Here is an 18,396-nt window from a genome sequence, read left to right as displayed (position 1 = left end):
CTTGTGGTCTGACCTCACAGTTTCAATTTGCATCTTGCATATCCAATAACAAACTAGCATGTAATGAGTATTTCGCTTCATGTTTTAATCCTCAGCCCTTTCAACTGCCCTCACAATAAACATTGATCTGTTAAATTGATTTTTTTAATGTATAAATTGACCCAGACTTTCCTTGGGGGAACATGCTGGCCATGAATGATGCTCACTTACCGCGAACCCCACTCTTAACTTGAGCGTTCCACTGACCCAAACCTCCTCATTAAAGCCTGATTGACAAGAATCTGAGCAGATTAGGCTCTCACTGTTTGTAACTAGAAAGCCCCAGCACAACCAGCTGGTGAAGCCAAACCCCTTGGTTGCAAAATTCATGTTCCACAAGGAATCCAGCATTGGAGCACAGTCGGAATAACAGCAACAATTAGCTGTGTTGTATTGCGGGACTTCTACATTCATACACACTTGTGAGGAGCCCTAAATTTCCATATGGTTACTGAGGTAGGCCTGCAGATACATCATTAGTTACGAGGAAATATCAAACCAAAGTACCAGCTTTGATTTAGCCCTTTTATTCCACTGTTACCTAAAACTATATCACACATGCAAAGCTTCATTCTTTTAATGGAAAACTAACAAAACCAAATTCATCAGTTAATTCATCCCTTTGCCTATCTGAGCATTAGTTTTGTTGTGTTCTGAATGGTCTGTGCTTTTTCTGTGATGGTTACAGATATATTTGTCCATTGTCTTTCTCTTTCCAATGCAAAGTGGAAATTTCCTTATTGTATTTGAATATTTAGCCATTTGCGGGAAAGGAAAAGCTGAATGGTTCAGTATTGAAGCAATCCATTCACCCTGCCTTCTCTATGAAAGCTCTCATTTACTTTCAGTGCACCAATGAGAATAACTCCAGTTTCTTTGCTCAGTCCACATAGCTGAACCTACTCTAAGTACCCAGCAGGCCATAGAGTGTCTGTGAAGAGAGAAACAGAGTTAACATTTCAAGTCAATGACCTTTCGTCAGTTCTGTGTGGAATGACCTGTTCAATGGTGCAAATTGTATTTTTTCAAAGCAGCTTGATAGGGATTCAATTTCCATGCTGCACATTGGACATTTTGACTGTGTGGTAAAATCAAATATTTACTATCTTCTGAGAAAGTACTGCTCTTTATTACCATGCATTCTAATTATTGGTATGTAAATTTTGTTGAAGAGTAATATGCAAAAATGACAAAAAAACAATGCTTGCCCCCCAAAAAAATGGTTGTGTAACATTGTTTTGAGCTTTTCCTTCTTTTTGATTACTTAGCAAAGCTTCGAGAATCATGCTTTGATCCCGGGAATGTCATGAATAGCACCAGATTGGGAAGTGACTTTAAATTGGGATCGACTGTTACGTACTATTGCAATGCAGGCTATGTGCTCCAAGGTTACTCAACTCTTACATGCATCATGGGAGATGATGGAAGACCTGGATGGAATCGGGCTTTGCCCAGCTGTCATGGTAAGATTTATTTGATTGAACTTTTAGTATTGAATGTGTTGTGATTGAAGAAATTAACAACAAAAAAAGAAAGGTGCTGTTGTTCAAAACAAAGTGCAGCATTTTGCAGGTATGACATCAAAATAGAATTACATATGATTACAATATTAAAAATAAACACAGAAGACTCAAGCTCATTCCAAATGATTCAACTGCTCTGCTGGTGATCAAGAGTTATGCTATTGATGCTCTGGATTGTATATGCCGTAATGGTCTGAATAAAATCATTATGGATGGCTATTATTTGTATTTAGTCTAAAACTTTAAATAGCCTCTGTCTGGAAAGATAAACAGACCGGCAAATATCGACTAAACATTCTTTGGTTGAAGTTTGAAAATTACTTATTTTGATTTTTCAATCCTAGTGGCAATATAGAAATAACAAAATTAATATAAAATGTATTATAATAAAGCAATAAAGACAAAGGTACCATATGCACTGGAACTGGTGAGATTTAACTTTAAAAGCCTTGGCTGAGATCTGGTCAGAATAAACTCAGCTGCTTATTCATTCCATGTTAGGAATCCATTTGACTGACAGCTCTTTGGCTAATCCATATTTGAATGCACTTTGGGATCGATGAAAGCTGGTACTTTAAAGAGGATCTTGGGTGTAGTGGAGAGGACAGAGCAGCTGCTGTTGAAACATTGAAATGTTGGGTGCTTGCGATAGAGTGTACAGAGTGCCAAAAAGTTCTGGATGAGCAAATTGTGCATTCTATCGCAAAAGAATGTTATTCCTGGAAAATAATAGAATGTCCTGATGGATCTGTGATGGGATTATATAAATGAAAGCCTAACAACAATGCAGGGATTGTCCAAAACTGTGGGGATTATGGTGAGGAATACATCATGGGGAGATGATAAGGTCCCTGTGGCCAACCTAATAGTGCCTTCCATTGAAAGTCTGGGTGCAAGGAGGTAAGGCATACTTCTGCTCCATTCCAGTTTCACTGGTTGTTCAAATCATCAAATTCAAACACAAGAAAATCCAAGGATGACCTAAGGAATGAATATCTTAAGCAATCTGTTTGTCCAATTAAATTTTAGACTGTCAGCAGTAAATGTCAAATTGTTAACCGCGCAAAATAGATTAGTCAAAGAGAGAAAAAAAAGAATTCAAATTTTGATTTGCTACTGTTTCAACCTTTTTCAACTGTAAGAATAAACAATTTGTTGTCACCTGACAATTATGAATGCTAAACAAATATGCCGTGACATTCAATTGAATAATGCTGTTTTAATTCAGCATTATGTCACTGAAGAACCTTTTATTCCAGAGTGAAACACAGTAATGACCATTTCTGGGATATTTACAATGCATACAAGGAAAATAATGCATTGTTACTGTTCACAGATTCATGCTCATCATAAATTCTGATTCCAGTCCAATGCAGTGCAATAGACAAATGGAGAGAGCCCTGAGTTTTTAAGGATACCATCTGTGTCAGCATCATTTATATAAATGGGGAGAAAAACTCTGCCATTATAGATCATTTAATATGAAAAGAAAATGATAAAAATGGGCAATGTGAACAACATAGTAGTTACAGGTAGACTGGGCTGACCTTTTAGGAGAACAGGACCTCTGGGTACTATTTGTAAAAAACACAATCTGTAACTATCTCTGCCTTAGAAATGTAGAAATATAGAAAATAGGAGCATGTGCAGGCCAGTCACCCCTTTGAGCTTGCACCACCATTCAAATTCTGCACCCTTTTCCTGTTTTCTCCTCTTATCCTTTGATCTGTGTTGCCTTTATAATTATATTGAATTCCTTCTTGAATATATCTAATGATTTGGCCTCAACTGCCTTCTGCTTTCAAGAATTCCACAGATTTACTAGTCAGAATGAAGAAAATGCTCTTCATCTAAGATCTAAATAGCCTACCTTGGATCCTTAGGCTGTGACGCCTGATTTTGGACTTCATCACCATCAGAAACATCCTTCCCGTGTCTTGTCTGTCCAGTAACAAGAATTTTATATATTTCAATGAGGATCCCTCTCATTCTTCTAAACTCTAGTGACTACATGCTCCATTGCCCAAAACCACACTTTTTGTGCCATCCATTGGTAAAATATGCTGTGAAACTGAATGTTTGTTACTGGCCCAAACTGCTAACTGGGATCATCCCTTAACTGAAAGGAAAATAGAACTTCCAAATGCTTTGTGTGATTTGGGGTCAATTTTAACTCCACAAAATTGGTGAAATGACAACTATCAGTTGATTGCTCTGTAATGCTGAGTGGTGAATCAGGAGATTAATGGTGTGCTGAGGAATTTGGACATGAAAACTTGCAGCTCTGCCCATCATCCATAATGAATAGCACAGAGGGTAGGGGTGGGGGTGTGAATTCCTACTTACTTGTCAGCGCAGAATCTTTTACTTTGGAATATCCCCATACTTAGCAATATCTAATTAGATTATGGCATTACCCAAGAGTGAAAAAGTAGGATTTTCTTGTGATTTTATTTTTATTGTACATTTGTGATTACACATTTCAAGCACCTTCATGTATGTTTTCTAAAATTTCAGTGAACAGAGTGAAAATACTTTAAGCATTGTTATAACGCAAATTATTAAGCATTATTTTCCAGGACATTCATGGACATACAGATTAGCAGTTAAAGCAAAACTCACTTTCTTCTTTCAACCATAGTTACTTCTGGGAAAAATTGTGGACTAAAATAAAGCACTTGTTTTGCAAGCAACTTTCATTTGATCCAATTTCTAACAGTACAAACTGATTATCTACATGTCAGCTTGCAACTGCTGGTAAACTTGAAGCCTTCTGTTTAGAACCTGTCCATCACTCTGTATGGTTTCCCCTGGTCTTTATGTATTCCCATGGAGTGGACAGGCTGTGCTTTAAGTTTACTCCCCATGAAGAGATTTGCCAGCAAACCTGTCAGCTATACTCACTAACTGTTCTCTGAACTGTTTGCAACAGACATCTCATGTTAGGCTAACATTAGAATTACTTGGAATTGTTCCCAACATAAACAGTATGATAATTTTCTTCGGCTGTTGGAGACTAAGTAATAAATTGCCTCGTAATCCTGGTCATTGCAGACAATAATGTTAATTGAGTCATTAACATATGACTCCTTTTCCATTTTACGGTCTCACACAGTCGCTTTTTAAAGCTGTGTACAGATTCATTTAGCATTATAATGCATCTCTTCAATGTAATCTGCTTGGAAATCCTCAAAAAGAAAACTTGCACAATCTGACATTGGGCAATTAAAACAGATAAACTGTAGAATAAAATGTAAAGTAATGAAAAACCAAAAATCTGCTGATTCTGAAAATAAAACAGAAACTGTTGAAAGAATCAGCTGGTCAGGCAGTATCTGTAAAGTGAGAAACAGAGGTAAAGTTTCAGGACTTCGACCTCTCATTAGAACAAGTGAGTGGTCATCAGCCTGTTACATAAACTCTGTTTCACTCTCTGTACATGCTGCCTGACCTGCTAACTATTTCTGGCATTTCCTGCTTGTACTGTAAAATAATGGACCTTGGCAAAGAAACATTCAACATAATTAAGTTTTTAAAAATTGCTTTGTCAATTATTGACAATTCACTTAAATTTTTCAGTTAAGGTTAAGTTATTACTAAGATGGTGAGCCAAGTTCTGGGTTGCAGCCCAAAGATACATTTCTGCTTTAGTTTAAATGGTAGCGCAGTAAAAATATCACATTCCTGTCAGCAAGGCATTCTGAAAGATGCATTAAATTGGATAATTAACCTTTCAGTTAAAATTGGCAGAATTTGGTTTTTGTTTTTTTAACCATTTGCAGAGATAATATTAGGTTAAGCATTTATTTAGATTTTAATTTTCAGATTTGCATAAAGCTTGGGTGCAATTTATCAGTGACCACATACAGTTGTAAGAGTTATGCAATCGTATGTCAAAATATAAGAAGTAAATGTGCATAAATAACATAAATCTTATCTACTTGAACTTGTATTACATTAATGTTACATTCATAAGAAAAAAGTGAATAATACAAATACAATCTCTTCGTGCTGTATGTACTATTTTAAAAGGTTTGCTTGATGGTCAGTTCATCAATAATAATTTCCAATTATTATTGTTCTATGATGTTGTGATAAAATCAACATTTACTGATATAAGTTGCTTCTTGCCTTTAACCCATGACACAAGTTTGGCTTGAGCAGCTAGGTCATTTCTCCCAGAGAACCTTTCCCAGCATGAGTATTTTGTGGAAGATTCAGGTATTCCTTTGCAAGAATTGAGATCATGCACAATAAATTTACTGGAATTATTTCAGAAATGGGAGACTTGAGTTACATGGATAAATTGAACTTTAATATCATAGCGAGCCAAGACAAAATGGAAAGGTCACAAACTAGAGCTCAAAGAATGAAGGTGCTTGGCTAAGGAGCCAAAAGTAACATGAAGAAGAACATTTTTTTTACACACAGAATCTGGAGTGAATACTGGGTGCAGGGTGGAGACAAATTCAGTCATGGTGTCCGAAAGAGAACTGGATCAAAACTTAAAAGGGAAGAAAGTTGCAGGGCATTGAGATTCAAGAGAATGGTAATTAATGGATTACTCTGCATAGAACTGGCATGAACATTCATGCTGTAACCTTTAAAAGATCAGTAATTAATGGCAATGTACAAACCATTCTCATTGTGAAAAAACATTAAAATTGGTGCACTCTTGTTGCATGAGTTGTAAGAGCTTCTGACTGGTGTTCAGAGCCAAGTTTACTGCATACATTTCACCTTGGTTCCAAAAGAACTAATTGTGTGTGTGTGTGTGTGTGTATGTATATATAGATTGTCTATCCTACGTAACATCATTTTAAAAGTCCATGGATTATAGCATAACAAGTATAATTGTATTTATTTTTTTTGTTTACTTATAATATTTTAGTTTCTGCTTAATCTTGTATGTTGTTCCTTTTGTGCTGCATAAAATGTTAAATGCATTAATTTCAAATGTTTACTTCCTGGCTTGCCATCTGTGAGAATTCTTTCTTGTCATTGGCTGCTTAGTGAGCTTTCTGTTATCACTATCGGTGGATGCCAGAGATGTTCTCGAACTGGAACCTGACAACAAGAGTTGATGAAAAGTGAAATCCCCAACAGAGATTCCCAATTTTTCAAAGGCAACTTTCTTCAAGGTCACTGTTGAATACTGTGACTTCATTGCTGACCACAAAATCCAGGCTCTTTTTTTTTCTAAACTGCTTTTCTGTCAGGTTCTAATGGTGGTGTTCACAGCATCGATCCTATTGGCAATCACCTCCGTGGACTTGTTTCCCCTTGTTTCTCACTGACTTACACCATTGTTGGTAAAGTCAGCCTACTCTACAATAGTTCAGAGTTATTTCTATGAAACTCTGCAAAGTGAATGGTTCATTTCTTTCAAGTTTCCTTTTCTGTCTTCACACTAATATGCAAGTTCGGCATCAACAATAACAGTGAGCAAAGAGAGGAGATTGTAACATTCTTCACTGTTCACCAATTGTTTGCCTTGCATACATAATTGCTTTGCTACTGGCTTTAACAAACAACTCCTGAAAAATCAGCCTGAATCTTCTGTGCTTCAAGTGTGCTTTTAGATGATGGATAAAAACACCATGGTGGCTGAATCCATTACCTATGGAAAAACTGCATGATTAATCCAGGACAGTTGTTTCCAATAGAGACAACACACCAATTTTGTGTTGCCTAGTAATTAAAGTGAAGATGAAATTCAACATTGTCTTTAATGAGCCAGGACAACTGTCGGTTGATTGAAGAAAATGGTATTTGAAGATCAAAACATCAGACCTCGTATAAATCTCTTGGTCTCCTGGGCAACAATGATTCCCACCCTCCCATATGTTTCTGAGACTTGGATTACTGACAGCAGCCACCTTAAAGGCCAGGAGAAATACTGACTATGCTGCCTCCAAAAATCTATTGGAAGGATAAGTGAACCAATGCTGGTGTCCTCTCTGAGGCCAATATCCCCAGCACTGAGCCCCTAATTACACTCAGGTGGCTTGGATGGCAGACCATGTTGTTATCTTTCCCAACACCTGGGTCCTGAAACAGACATTCTGTTCCAAGCTCTGTCACAGGGGAAGGTATTACCAAATGGAGAGAAGAAAAAGTTCAATGCTGTTATCAAATCCTCCTTGAAGAAGGGCAGCATCCCCATTGAATCCTGTGAATCCCTGTACCATGATCTCATAAAATGGATCAAGAGCATTCAGAAGGGCACTGAGAACCTTCAGTCCAGAGATCAGGAAAACACAGAACCCCAGTGTAAATGGTACAAGGATCTCATCTCTTCAGAAACTTCTCAGCCTGTTGTTACATTAGGCACGTCCTGCCCCATCTGCAGAAGAATCCATAATTTCTCCATCGGCCTCATCCTCCACATCAGAACCCACAGAGCCAAAGTGAAAACAAATTATCCTCAGTCCCAAGGGACTCCGTAAGAAGGGGGAGGGGTGATGGTAATGTGCAGATCATGCTGATCATATGGCTAAATGGTTGGATGCCCCAGGAGGAGACCACTGTAATTAAAGTTAGTCCATGCTGTTAAAGCTACTTTGTGCCTCAAAGGGGAGGTGCATTGAGGCATGTGCCACTGTTGGGATTGGCCATGCAATTCTTCCTCACTTGGGAAACTTTGAAGGACAGCATAGCACAGGATTTTCTGGCATTGAAACATCAGAGGAGGAAGGATGTTTTTATTCCATATTCTTTCTTAAAGAATTCCTACAATGCAATGGAACCAGATAGGTTACCATTAATGCCAGGAGTCAAGCCCTAGGGACCCCTTGCAGTGCTGCAAAAGTTCAATGACCTCACATACATGATGAAGGTCAGAGGATAGATCAACAAATCCCTCCTCTCAACAAGACCAACACTAGCTTCACATCATAGTCCAATCAATATATCTGCCTCATTAACCTAACAACAATCTCTATCAGTCAGGACTCAGACATAACGTACACAGATCTGTATTCCTCTCACCCACTTGATACTGCTGCTAGCCTCACACAGCTTGTGCAAGTTGTTGGGTGATGTTTCTAATCTGATTTGACAAATGCATTTGTTAACACACTTTCTTCTAGGCAATGCACAACTTGAGGTAGCATCAGCATCTAACATATGGAGGCAGACCTGCACTTAGCCTTTCAGAGGAGATGGTGCTTGCTGTCAATGGAACACTGTGGTGTGCTTTGGCCTCATTCTCACTTCCCAATTCCCACCCAATCCACAAACTCTTCTGATTTACAAACTGCAGATGGTTTAATGCCTACTTTCTCTCCTCCCTTTATTTCAGCCTTGTGCCTTTCTCTTTTCAGATTCCCAAAATTTATATCCTGGTTCGTTGTAGTGGAAATGGAAGGAGAAAGTTGAGATGAAGATGCACTGTTGCTCAGTTTCACTCTTGCACTCACCAGTTCAGTACTGGCACTGCACATAACTTGGAGGACAGCACAGAATGAGGCACAAGTCACCTGCAGCTAGAGTAAGGGGCAAGGGAAACACAGATGCCATCTCCCTCAAGGGTGAGGCCACACATGAGTTCTGCAGAGGATCCAAATGAGGAATTTGATGAGCTGCCTTCAGAAGAAGCACAATGAAGTGGTTATTGCATTTGCAGACATTGTTAAGAGGGGTGGAGGAATTGAGCACTAACTTGGATCAGAGCTCGGAGCCTACCTTTCCCAACTGGAATGGTGGCAAATACATTTGTGAACTTGTGGATGCAACCATAATTAAGTTTCTGAAGGCTTACGACTGTGTCCGTTGCTGACAAGCAGAAGCCGCCCAACATCTGGATGCTGTTGTGATAAGCTCAGACTGCTCTCCTGCTCCATCCCATCACCTGAACTTGGCTGTGAATGCCAGTGATCAAATGAGCTTCGAAGCTGTTAGAAAAGATAAACAAACTTTCCAACAGTTAACTAAGATAGATGAGGTTCTGCATCATGTGAATGGCAGCGTTCCTTGGAGCACAAACCTGTCCTGAGTCAGAGTCTTAACATTCATCCTTCCACCTCTATCACTTTTCCACTGACATGCTAATCAGGGAGCCCAGTCTGCCGATTCCGATGTTAGGTTGGTGCAGTATGAGCGCAGCTTTCTCGTCCAGACCTGCTTGATATCAACCGCCAAGGCTATCTGCTTTCCATCTGCCAAGCTGCAACCATAGGGTAATATCAACCACAAGCACGAGTGAAAGCAAAGGTACATGGTAGTCAGGTACTATAGGAGTCTGCAAGACTGATTATTTCATGTTCCAATGAATGGTTTGATTATAAATTTGGTTTGGAATGTTTATTATGTATTGACTTTTATTTTTGTGTTATTCTAAGTGAAACCTGATGATCAGTGATGCAGGAAAGTAATTGATTGGACTGTGGGTGAATGGGGGATTGGTGTTGTGTTTTCAGAGTTGAAATCAGATTCAGCTATATTCTTCATGAATAACTCCAGCAGGATGGTGCAAACTAGGTTGCCTCTCTTTTTGTACTCTTCTTTTCCTTTCTGCTCTATCTCTTGCTTCTCAGCTGCTCATCGCATACCTAATAGCAGGGTTGTCCCCTCGTGGTAAGATTTTGCGGTGTACAGCAGAGCAGAGTGAATCTTGATATATACTTTCCCCAAGCAGACCAGGTAGCAGAAGAGTTGATTCAATGTGTCAGTTCTCTGTTTTAATGCATTTGAAGTGGCGGCATAGTTTTGATCTCAGCATGCTATTCATATGTACCTGGTTTATGAAGTGGAGACTGTAGCTTCAGTTTCTTCCTATATTTACAACTACATGGTAACTGAATTGCTGCCAGCTGTGCAGAAGTACTGACGAGGGATTTTCAATAAATTGCAATAGACCAAAATTCCTAATTCTTTGGTGAAATACCTTCACTTAACGTTGAGAGATTTCAATAATCTCAAGTAACATCTGACACCAGGATACCATTTTCTCTCCATCCCTCTGTGCTGCAAGCAGAAGCAAGTGTACATGCATGCCTATCCTGGAAGTCAATCTGCTGATGATCCAATGAGGTATGTCTTGTAACTGACCAGGCCACCTTTCCCTGATTGCAGTACCTTTGTAGCTGAGTGGTCTTAGTTTTAAAGTTAAGACCAACTTGACATGAACTCCTGTAATTGAAACTTTCTTTTTGATCTAACACAAGCTGTTATCATAGACATAGTTAGCCATTCTTCTTGCAGTATTGGTACAAGACCTCAGCTACGTAAGCAGTAGATAGCCCTCGTTGCCCAAAAGCATGTTTTGGTTGCCTTGCTGGCTCAAATATCGATGGCAGAGTGGATCGCCACAGAATACAAGTATTATGCTTGAAGCCAGGAAAGTGGCCGCTGAGCTGGAGGTTTTTGCCTCATTTTTAAAACACTAGCTGGATGTTAAGGGAACAGAATCTCTTTCAATTCCAGTACTGGGCAGAGTCAGTGTGGGGTGCCCAAATCATAATATGTATACTGGCAATGGCATCCTGTATTATGGAGAACTTCCAATCCTCTTGAAGCCTGGAGTTTTCCTTGTCTGTAGCTTGGCGGCAAATGATGTGTTTGATCAGATGCAACAGTGGATGGTTAACTTTGAGGAGTTGGAATTTTTTCCAATCTGGAAGGAACTCAATGCATTGCCGTGGTGACATCGATAGCTATGCCCATATTGAATGCCATCCTCCCACTGTCCTGTTGTTGCTCTGGGTCAGGATAATTTTCTTAAATACCAATAATATTACTCACTGTAGACTTGAACAGCTTTAAAGAACTCAATTAAACATCTCACCCTCAAAGAATTGAAACAAGTTGAAATCAGTTATCAACTACCACATAAGTATTTGCTCTATTTAAATAGTATTGATGGAGCAGTCATTCTTGCTGCTGAATGTATGATGTTCGGACAGGAGATTAGCATGGAAACAATATAGCAGACATCAAATTTGTGCAACATAATATTCTATCTTCACTGTATGCTCTCGCAGGCATTATCGAGACACAGTCTACCCATTTCATCAATGTGGTGTCTGGTACAACTAATGACAGAAATGTGAGCTGGTCTATTGGATCCTGTTTTGGAACCATTCTCAGTGTACATTTGCTTTTGACCATCTAAAGAAATCTGCAGTTTCTTTGGTATATTTTAAGCAGCATGGCACAAAACTGTATTTGAAGTTTTCTGTCATTATTCTCACTGTCAACCCTTCCAAGTTCCTGATTTTGCAATCACTTTCTTTTGCAAGCTCCTTGAAGGTAGTTGCTTCCATTCAAAAAAAGACTTAAAGTCATTGAGTGCTTTCCATCACCTTAAAATCACTTTATAACCAAAGACAGTTGCAACGTTTCTATAAATGCTGTCAGCTACAGTTGTTTTCCTTTTGGTTTCTTGATTCTTAAAGATAATGGTCAAGGAGGCAGCATGCCAGTTCCTTCTTGCAGCATTTCAAGATTGGTAATAAACATTGACTTTCCATTATTGCTGAAAACAAATAAAATAACCTGGATGTATTTATTCCAGGTCAGACCTGTCACTCTCAATGACATTTAAGTCTGATTGTCTGTCACTTCAGTAAAGTAATATTACAATGTACACTTGAAAGCAGTTTACGCATCCTTTGAATAGAAATAGCGGACATCACTCAAACATCATTACTAAAGCCAAAGGGATGTAGAGTGTTGAGATCACACAAGGCATACCAGTGCCACCAGGTAGTAATACCAGTAACAATTGCTTCACCTATCCAACCACTTTGACTCATCTTATCTTAACAGTGAAATTTTAGCTTCAATAATAATCTTCTGAAGTCTAAGTATCAGAGAGGAATAATATACTGCACAATTCAGCCAAAGCTGAAATATTTTTAACCCATGTCACTTCACTTTGAGAAAATTATTTTCTCTGAGACCATTTGGAGTGATCAGACAGGCTGTTGTTAGAAAGCAGGGCAAGTATTTCAATGTCCTTTGCATGATCCCTGAGAGTACACAAGTGATTTGACATTACATACTGACCAGCATAATGCAGAGCATATTGAAAGAACACCATATTGGCTCCTGTAGCGTCCTCACATTGCCAAATTCTCTTTACCTTTTTTTCCATATATAAAAGGTGTGAAATTCACTATAATAAATTGGGATGTTCCTGGAATAATACGTAACATCGAGGAAAAACGTAGGTTCACTGAGCACAATGGAATCCTTTCCGTACCATGCAGTACTACTATTTAGGATTCCTATTTTTATTAACATTTATCACTCACTCTCCTGTCTGTTGTGTCCACAAAGGCATGTGACTATTTTAAATGAGTTAATGACTGTGAAAAATAACAGATCAAAGGATGATATTGAACATTTGACTCTGAGATGGGAATAATTGTGGGAATGAGTACAGGATATGTAAAGGTAATGTTCCATATTGCAGGAAAGATGTCAGAAAATAATTCTGTGGTTCTGATTTTGAGAAGTGCACAAGCATACAGTTCAAATATAGTTAATAGATGAAAGGTTGTATGAAGAGGTAAATACTTTGAAAGGGTATTCCTTCTAATCTATTGTAGCTTCAGCTGTGAAAAAAGAAACCATGCAACCTCAAACCAATATTTGCAAATATTTCACTAAACAAAGCTCCCTTTAATCTATGTGCAGCTGATCATGTGGATAATAACTGAATAAGGTCTTACAAGCACAAGAAGAATTAACAAAAACATGTTTGCTGACAATGGGGTTGATAAATTACTGTCAAATTGTTTATCCTTGCAAAGCCTGGAAACAGAAGCCTTCCAAATATTTAATATTAATTTCCCATCTGCTGTTTATTTTAGACGTTATTCCATTTAAGATAGATGGGTTGCTACTAACTGTACAATAGAGGGAAGAGGAATGTGATGTGAGTGAGTAAAGCATATGTACAATAGCGTTGCTTGTTATTGCTCCCAGGCTATACTTCTAAATGTAAGTTCATGTCTCATTTTGTCTGCTGTCTTTTTATGCTCAAATGTGTATGCTTTCTTCTCTCAACAATTTGCTACATTGGGAATATTTTGCAGTAGTATGAAAGGGTTGACAGAAAATAGTCCATGAAAATAAATTGGGATGGACAGAGGCTAGTCAGGAGTACATTAACTTAATTATCTGGGACTCCCCCCTTGGAGATTTTACTTTGTTAATAATGCACTTCTGGTATGTGCTCTTTAAGTGATGCATCCACTTGGCTCTATTTTTAAACCCCTATTCCTGGTGGTGACCACCACCACTTCCTCGGCTTGCAATGTGTTTCCAATGACCTTGTCCCAAACGACAGATCTCCAGACCCTTCCTCCTCTGACCACTACAGTCCCATTGGATGAATCTTGCCATGACCCCCTGTCAGCTTGCTGTACTGAAACCTCTGCTGATCTACCAGTCTAACCTATTCACTGTCTGCCACCCAGTTCCTAGCCTGACATTCTATCCTTCTGACCCTTGTCCCTCCACTGACTCCACCCCCAGATCTTTCTCAGCTGTAGTCTGGATAAGGACTCAACTAATTTTCTTTACATAAGACATGACTTCCCTGCACTTTCCTACAGTAGCTTATGAGTGCAGGGGATTTTCAGTAGCACACAACATGCCTGATTGTATTTTCCATTGGTGACCTCTGCAGACCTGGAGGGCAAAAACTGTAGAACAACTTGAGGCAAAAGCTGTTAATTTTCTAGGCATTCGTTCTTGAAACTTATTACTGAGAATCCCCAAGGTCATCATTCCCTTTGGATAATTGGATCCAAGGAGGTAATGTTCTTTGTAACAAATAGGCACACATTAATTTTTGTAAACAATTAATGATTCAGATTCTGTGATCATTGTGAAACCAAATTGTTGACTTCTGAATCCAGCTTTTCTGATGAAATTCTAAATGGGACTGTTCTCATGCCTTACACCTACTTACAATGACCACGATCAACAACAATTTTCATTTCTATAACATTTTCAATGTAAAGCATGCCCCAAAGGGTGCACACAGTGTTATGCAAGGAGGATGGGTGCTGATGCAGGTAAAAATAATAGGTACAATTTAAGAAGCTTTTAAAAAGGGGAAAGCGACAGAAATGAAACAATTTTGAAAGCATTTCCAATTAGTTATCCTTGTGGCTTCTCACCCTACTGCCAATGACTGGATATCTTGTGTTGGGAGTGAAGATGGGTTACAGTGAATGTACTGGGGAGTTGGAGATCAATGTTCAGATAGGCTGAGGCTATAAAAGAAATTAAAATTGAGGTCAAAGTTTAAAAAGTAATTCATCAGAAGTTAATAAGCTGCTGCAGTTTAAGGGAAGGTGGTAGGCTAATGGAACCGGATGTGTGCAGCAGGAGTTTTCATATGATGGGATTGTTGGAGGCTGAAGAAATAGATCCAAACAAGTAAAGCACTGGGCTTTCATCTTACAGCCACATATTCTGCTATCTAATTACTTTTGATTAGTTTTGTTGATAATAGTCAATTTAAAAATCCTTCAAAGGTCCTTTATACATATTCTTTGCTGGGATAAATAAAATGCAGGAATGCCTCAGGTCTGTTGAATTGAATGTGAATGATTTGACACACAGCTTTGTGCCTCGATGAGTCAAGTTAATTGTATTGAGAAAGAACTGGGTCAATTAAATGAATTATGCACAATTGATGTATTGATTACAGTCAAGCTATTGAATCTTCTGGCCAGTTTAGACAAGGGCAAAATGAAAACCTTCAAGTTTCAGATAATACCAGATTTGTAACCTGAACAAATAATATGGAAAGATGCAAAGTGATACAATTGTACTTTAAATACATGTATATATTTCTATGAATGAGAACCAGTAATCGGACATCATGATGAAAACGTGGATAGATCAAGGAGGAAAATGATTTAGACGTTAATTGAAATACTATTTTTGCATTCTTAAAAAAAATAGACTTCCATCATGGACGTCCTTTTGCACTCATCCATATATAGGATTCTGGAAGTGCTTTTATTTGCTCAATGTCAAATACTTGATTAGGCAGAGATCTGCACGATGTCGGAATTTGCTTTTTAGAAAGAATATGTTGCGTACAATTGAGAGCTGCATATTTGAACTGGATTGTTGTTTCTCCCCTATTATATAACTGTAACTTAGATCTTGGCAGTTGTTGCATTGTCCATTTTGACACACATTTGAGTGTATTAATTTTTATCTTGAGGAATGTTCCATTGAGTCATTGTTGATTCGTAATGTACATACTGGCTGAAAAGATTTATTTTCTATTTTCCTTTTTGTTTGTTTCTATTTCCTCAAGCCTTAAACTAACCAGAACCAAGAGGGCGGAAGGAAAATCTACACAATAAATTACTTGAAATAAAAGAAGAATTTTCTGTAAATATTCAGCAGGTCAGACAGCATCTGTTAATGTTTCAGGTCAATGACCTTTCTGATGAAGTTTTTACATCTCCACAGATGTTGCCTAATCTTCTGAGTATCTCCAGCATTTTCTGTTCTTATCTCAGATTTCCAAGATCTGTGTCTTTTGTTGCTGTTCAAATGCATTTGATGGTTTTGCTGGCAATAGCAAAAAAAAACTTTCATTTAGATTGTGCCTTTAATATAACAAAACAGTCAATCATCATTAAACAAAATTGGACACTAAGACAAGAATAATAGGCGTTAGGTCATAAGACCAATAGCTTAGTCAGAGGGACGAGTTTTAAGCAGTATCAAAGGTAGGAAGGAAGTTGAGAGATGCAGAGAGGTTTGTGGAGGAAATGATTTTGCCTAAATCAAACAAATTAGTTTCTCATTCAATTAAGGACTATTCCAGCCTAACTCACCTGATTAAAAGGTGTCTTCACCTTCACAGAATGCTTGAATGTTGGGTTGTGTTACCACAAGGAGTAGTTGGGAGAAATAGCAGAAATATGGAAGTTCAATAAACAGATGAGGAAGAATGGAAAGTTGTGCTAAACAGAGTTACAGTATGTGAAGAACAATAGAAGGTTCATACAGGGGATAACTAGGAGCAGATAAACTGGATCTGTGCTGCATACTTTATATAGTTTTCAACTGTTCTGTAGTTTTTTTGCACAAATGACCATACTGTCTTCTTCCAATATCTATCCATAAGTAGTTACCCATGTGAGACTGCACTCTCTTCATTTGATAATTATCTATACAGTCATAGCCAAAGGATCACTTTCAATGGCTTCTTCTTCTGCTCCTGCACTATTATCTCTGGTGTTCCCTAAAGATCTATCTTCAACTTTTATTCTTGTTTCATAGAGATGATAGTCATCATAAAGCATAATGTCAGGTTAACAGATTTTCACATTGGGCCGAGAGGAAACACTAACTGTCCCTGCTCGACCACAAACGATGTTTTCCAGAGGTTGTTGATGCCACCTTTCTTTTGCCACTAGCTACCTGCACACTTTGCTGGATCTGATTCTTCCCAGACTTCCAATACTCTTCCCCATCTCACTTAGATTCATCCATGTCTCCCTCTGATCTCTTTTGAACACCTCTCTTATCTTTCTCTATCTCCAAATGATAGTTTCAACTGTATTAAATCTCCCTTCCTCACCCTGGTCTCTCACCAAGGATGGGAATTTGGCTAACTTTTAGAAAAAAATTGAAATACTGTTAATGCAGAAGTACACAGCTAACGTAAAACATTTTCGTGAATTTTGCATATTCATTATCCTGGTAGGTAGAAACTTCTCCCTAATAAATGCAAAGATTTGACAAGGCACTGCTGTTTTTGCACATTAGCTGTTAATTATACATAAAATGCAAATACAGGCAAGTTTTTCACCATGGTATGTTGTGTTTGATCTAGTCTATACCTGGTCTAGTTGCTGCTTAAAAGTGATGGCTCATTACATATTGGAAGTGATGTCATGCCATCTCATCAGTATTCCTAATGAGAAACACACACCCACATAATAATAGTCTGATAGTCTACCTGCAGGTTAACTGTCATCCCCTTATATGAATTCTTTTGAACCCAAATGTGGTGGATTTCAGATGGGTTGGGATCTATTTCAGAATTCTTACATTTTTTACATTATTACTTCCAAACCAACTCAAATCCACTTTATTTAGGAATTAAAATGATCCCTTTTACAATATTAAAAGTGACATATAAATGCAGGTCTTAATTGAACATAAAGCTCTTTGTTAAGGTTAACACTTTTCCTGAGGCTGGACATTGAAAAGTGATAGTGAACTTTGCAAAACTATATGAGCTTCAAAGCCTCGCCAAAAAAGAGATTTGATGAGGAATAGGCCTGGGTTTGCCTATTTAACGAGGCTGCAGTTGTGGGTTGAATCAAGGTAAAGAGAATTCATCTGTATTGCACTATGCACTGTGTTGTCTAATTGCAATCCAATTGCAGCTCTGCACTCAGAGCAGACTTCTTCAAAATGTAATTCTTCAATCAACTGATCTAGCCTCAGCCTCCAGCAGTCCACTTTGCTCACTGAAAACAGTAAAGGACATTGGGAACTGAGATTTATCAACAAGATACAAAATTTCATTTCAGAAGCCTTCGCCATGTTAAGAAGCTCATCAGGAGGTCTGCTATGAAGTGACAACTTGAATTGTAAATTACAGGAGATGATACCAGCTGGTCCTCTTGGCTTTATTCACAGTGAGTCAGTCAAAAGAAGTAATCGTGCCTCAGTTGGGAGCATTCTCACCTCTTAGTTAGAAAATTTGGGGTTTATGTCCCACTCCCAACAGCTGTGTACAACAATCTAGACTGAGTCTTTAGATTTGCATGGAAGGAATACTGCACTGCCAGAGGAGTTGCTAAACCAATGTTCTCACCACCCTATTAGGTGG

At 38.2% G+C, this 18,396-nt stretch overlaps 1 protein-coding gene across 1 annotated transcript in view; it reads left to right on the top strand.

Annotated features, from left to right (window-relative positions):
- csmd3b (CUB and Sushi multiple domains 3b) overlaps positions 1–18,396 on the top strand; it is a 1,392,611-nt gene that overhangs the window by 1,156,415 nt on the left and 217,800 nt on the right. The window contains 1 exon segment of the mRNA XM_052022622.1: positions 1,308–1,502. Coding sequence (XP_051878582.1) covers positions 1,308–1,502 — 195 coding nt within the window.

Source organism: Pristis pectinata, chromosome 9, assembly GCF_009764475.1.
Source record: "Pristis pectinata isolate sPriPec2 chromosome 9, sPriPec2.1.pri, whole genome shotgun sequence".
In the NCBI taxonomy this organism is placed as follows: Eukaryota; Metazoa; Chordata; class Chondrichthyes; order Rhinopristiformes; family Pristidae; genus Pristis; species Pristis pectinata.
The sequence above is the reverse complement of the archived record's forward strand: the minus strand, read 5'-3'. Positions and strand labels throughout refer to the sequence as shown.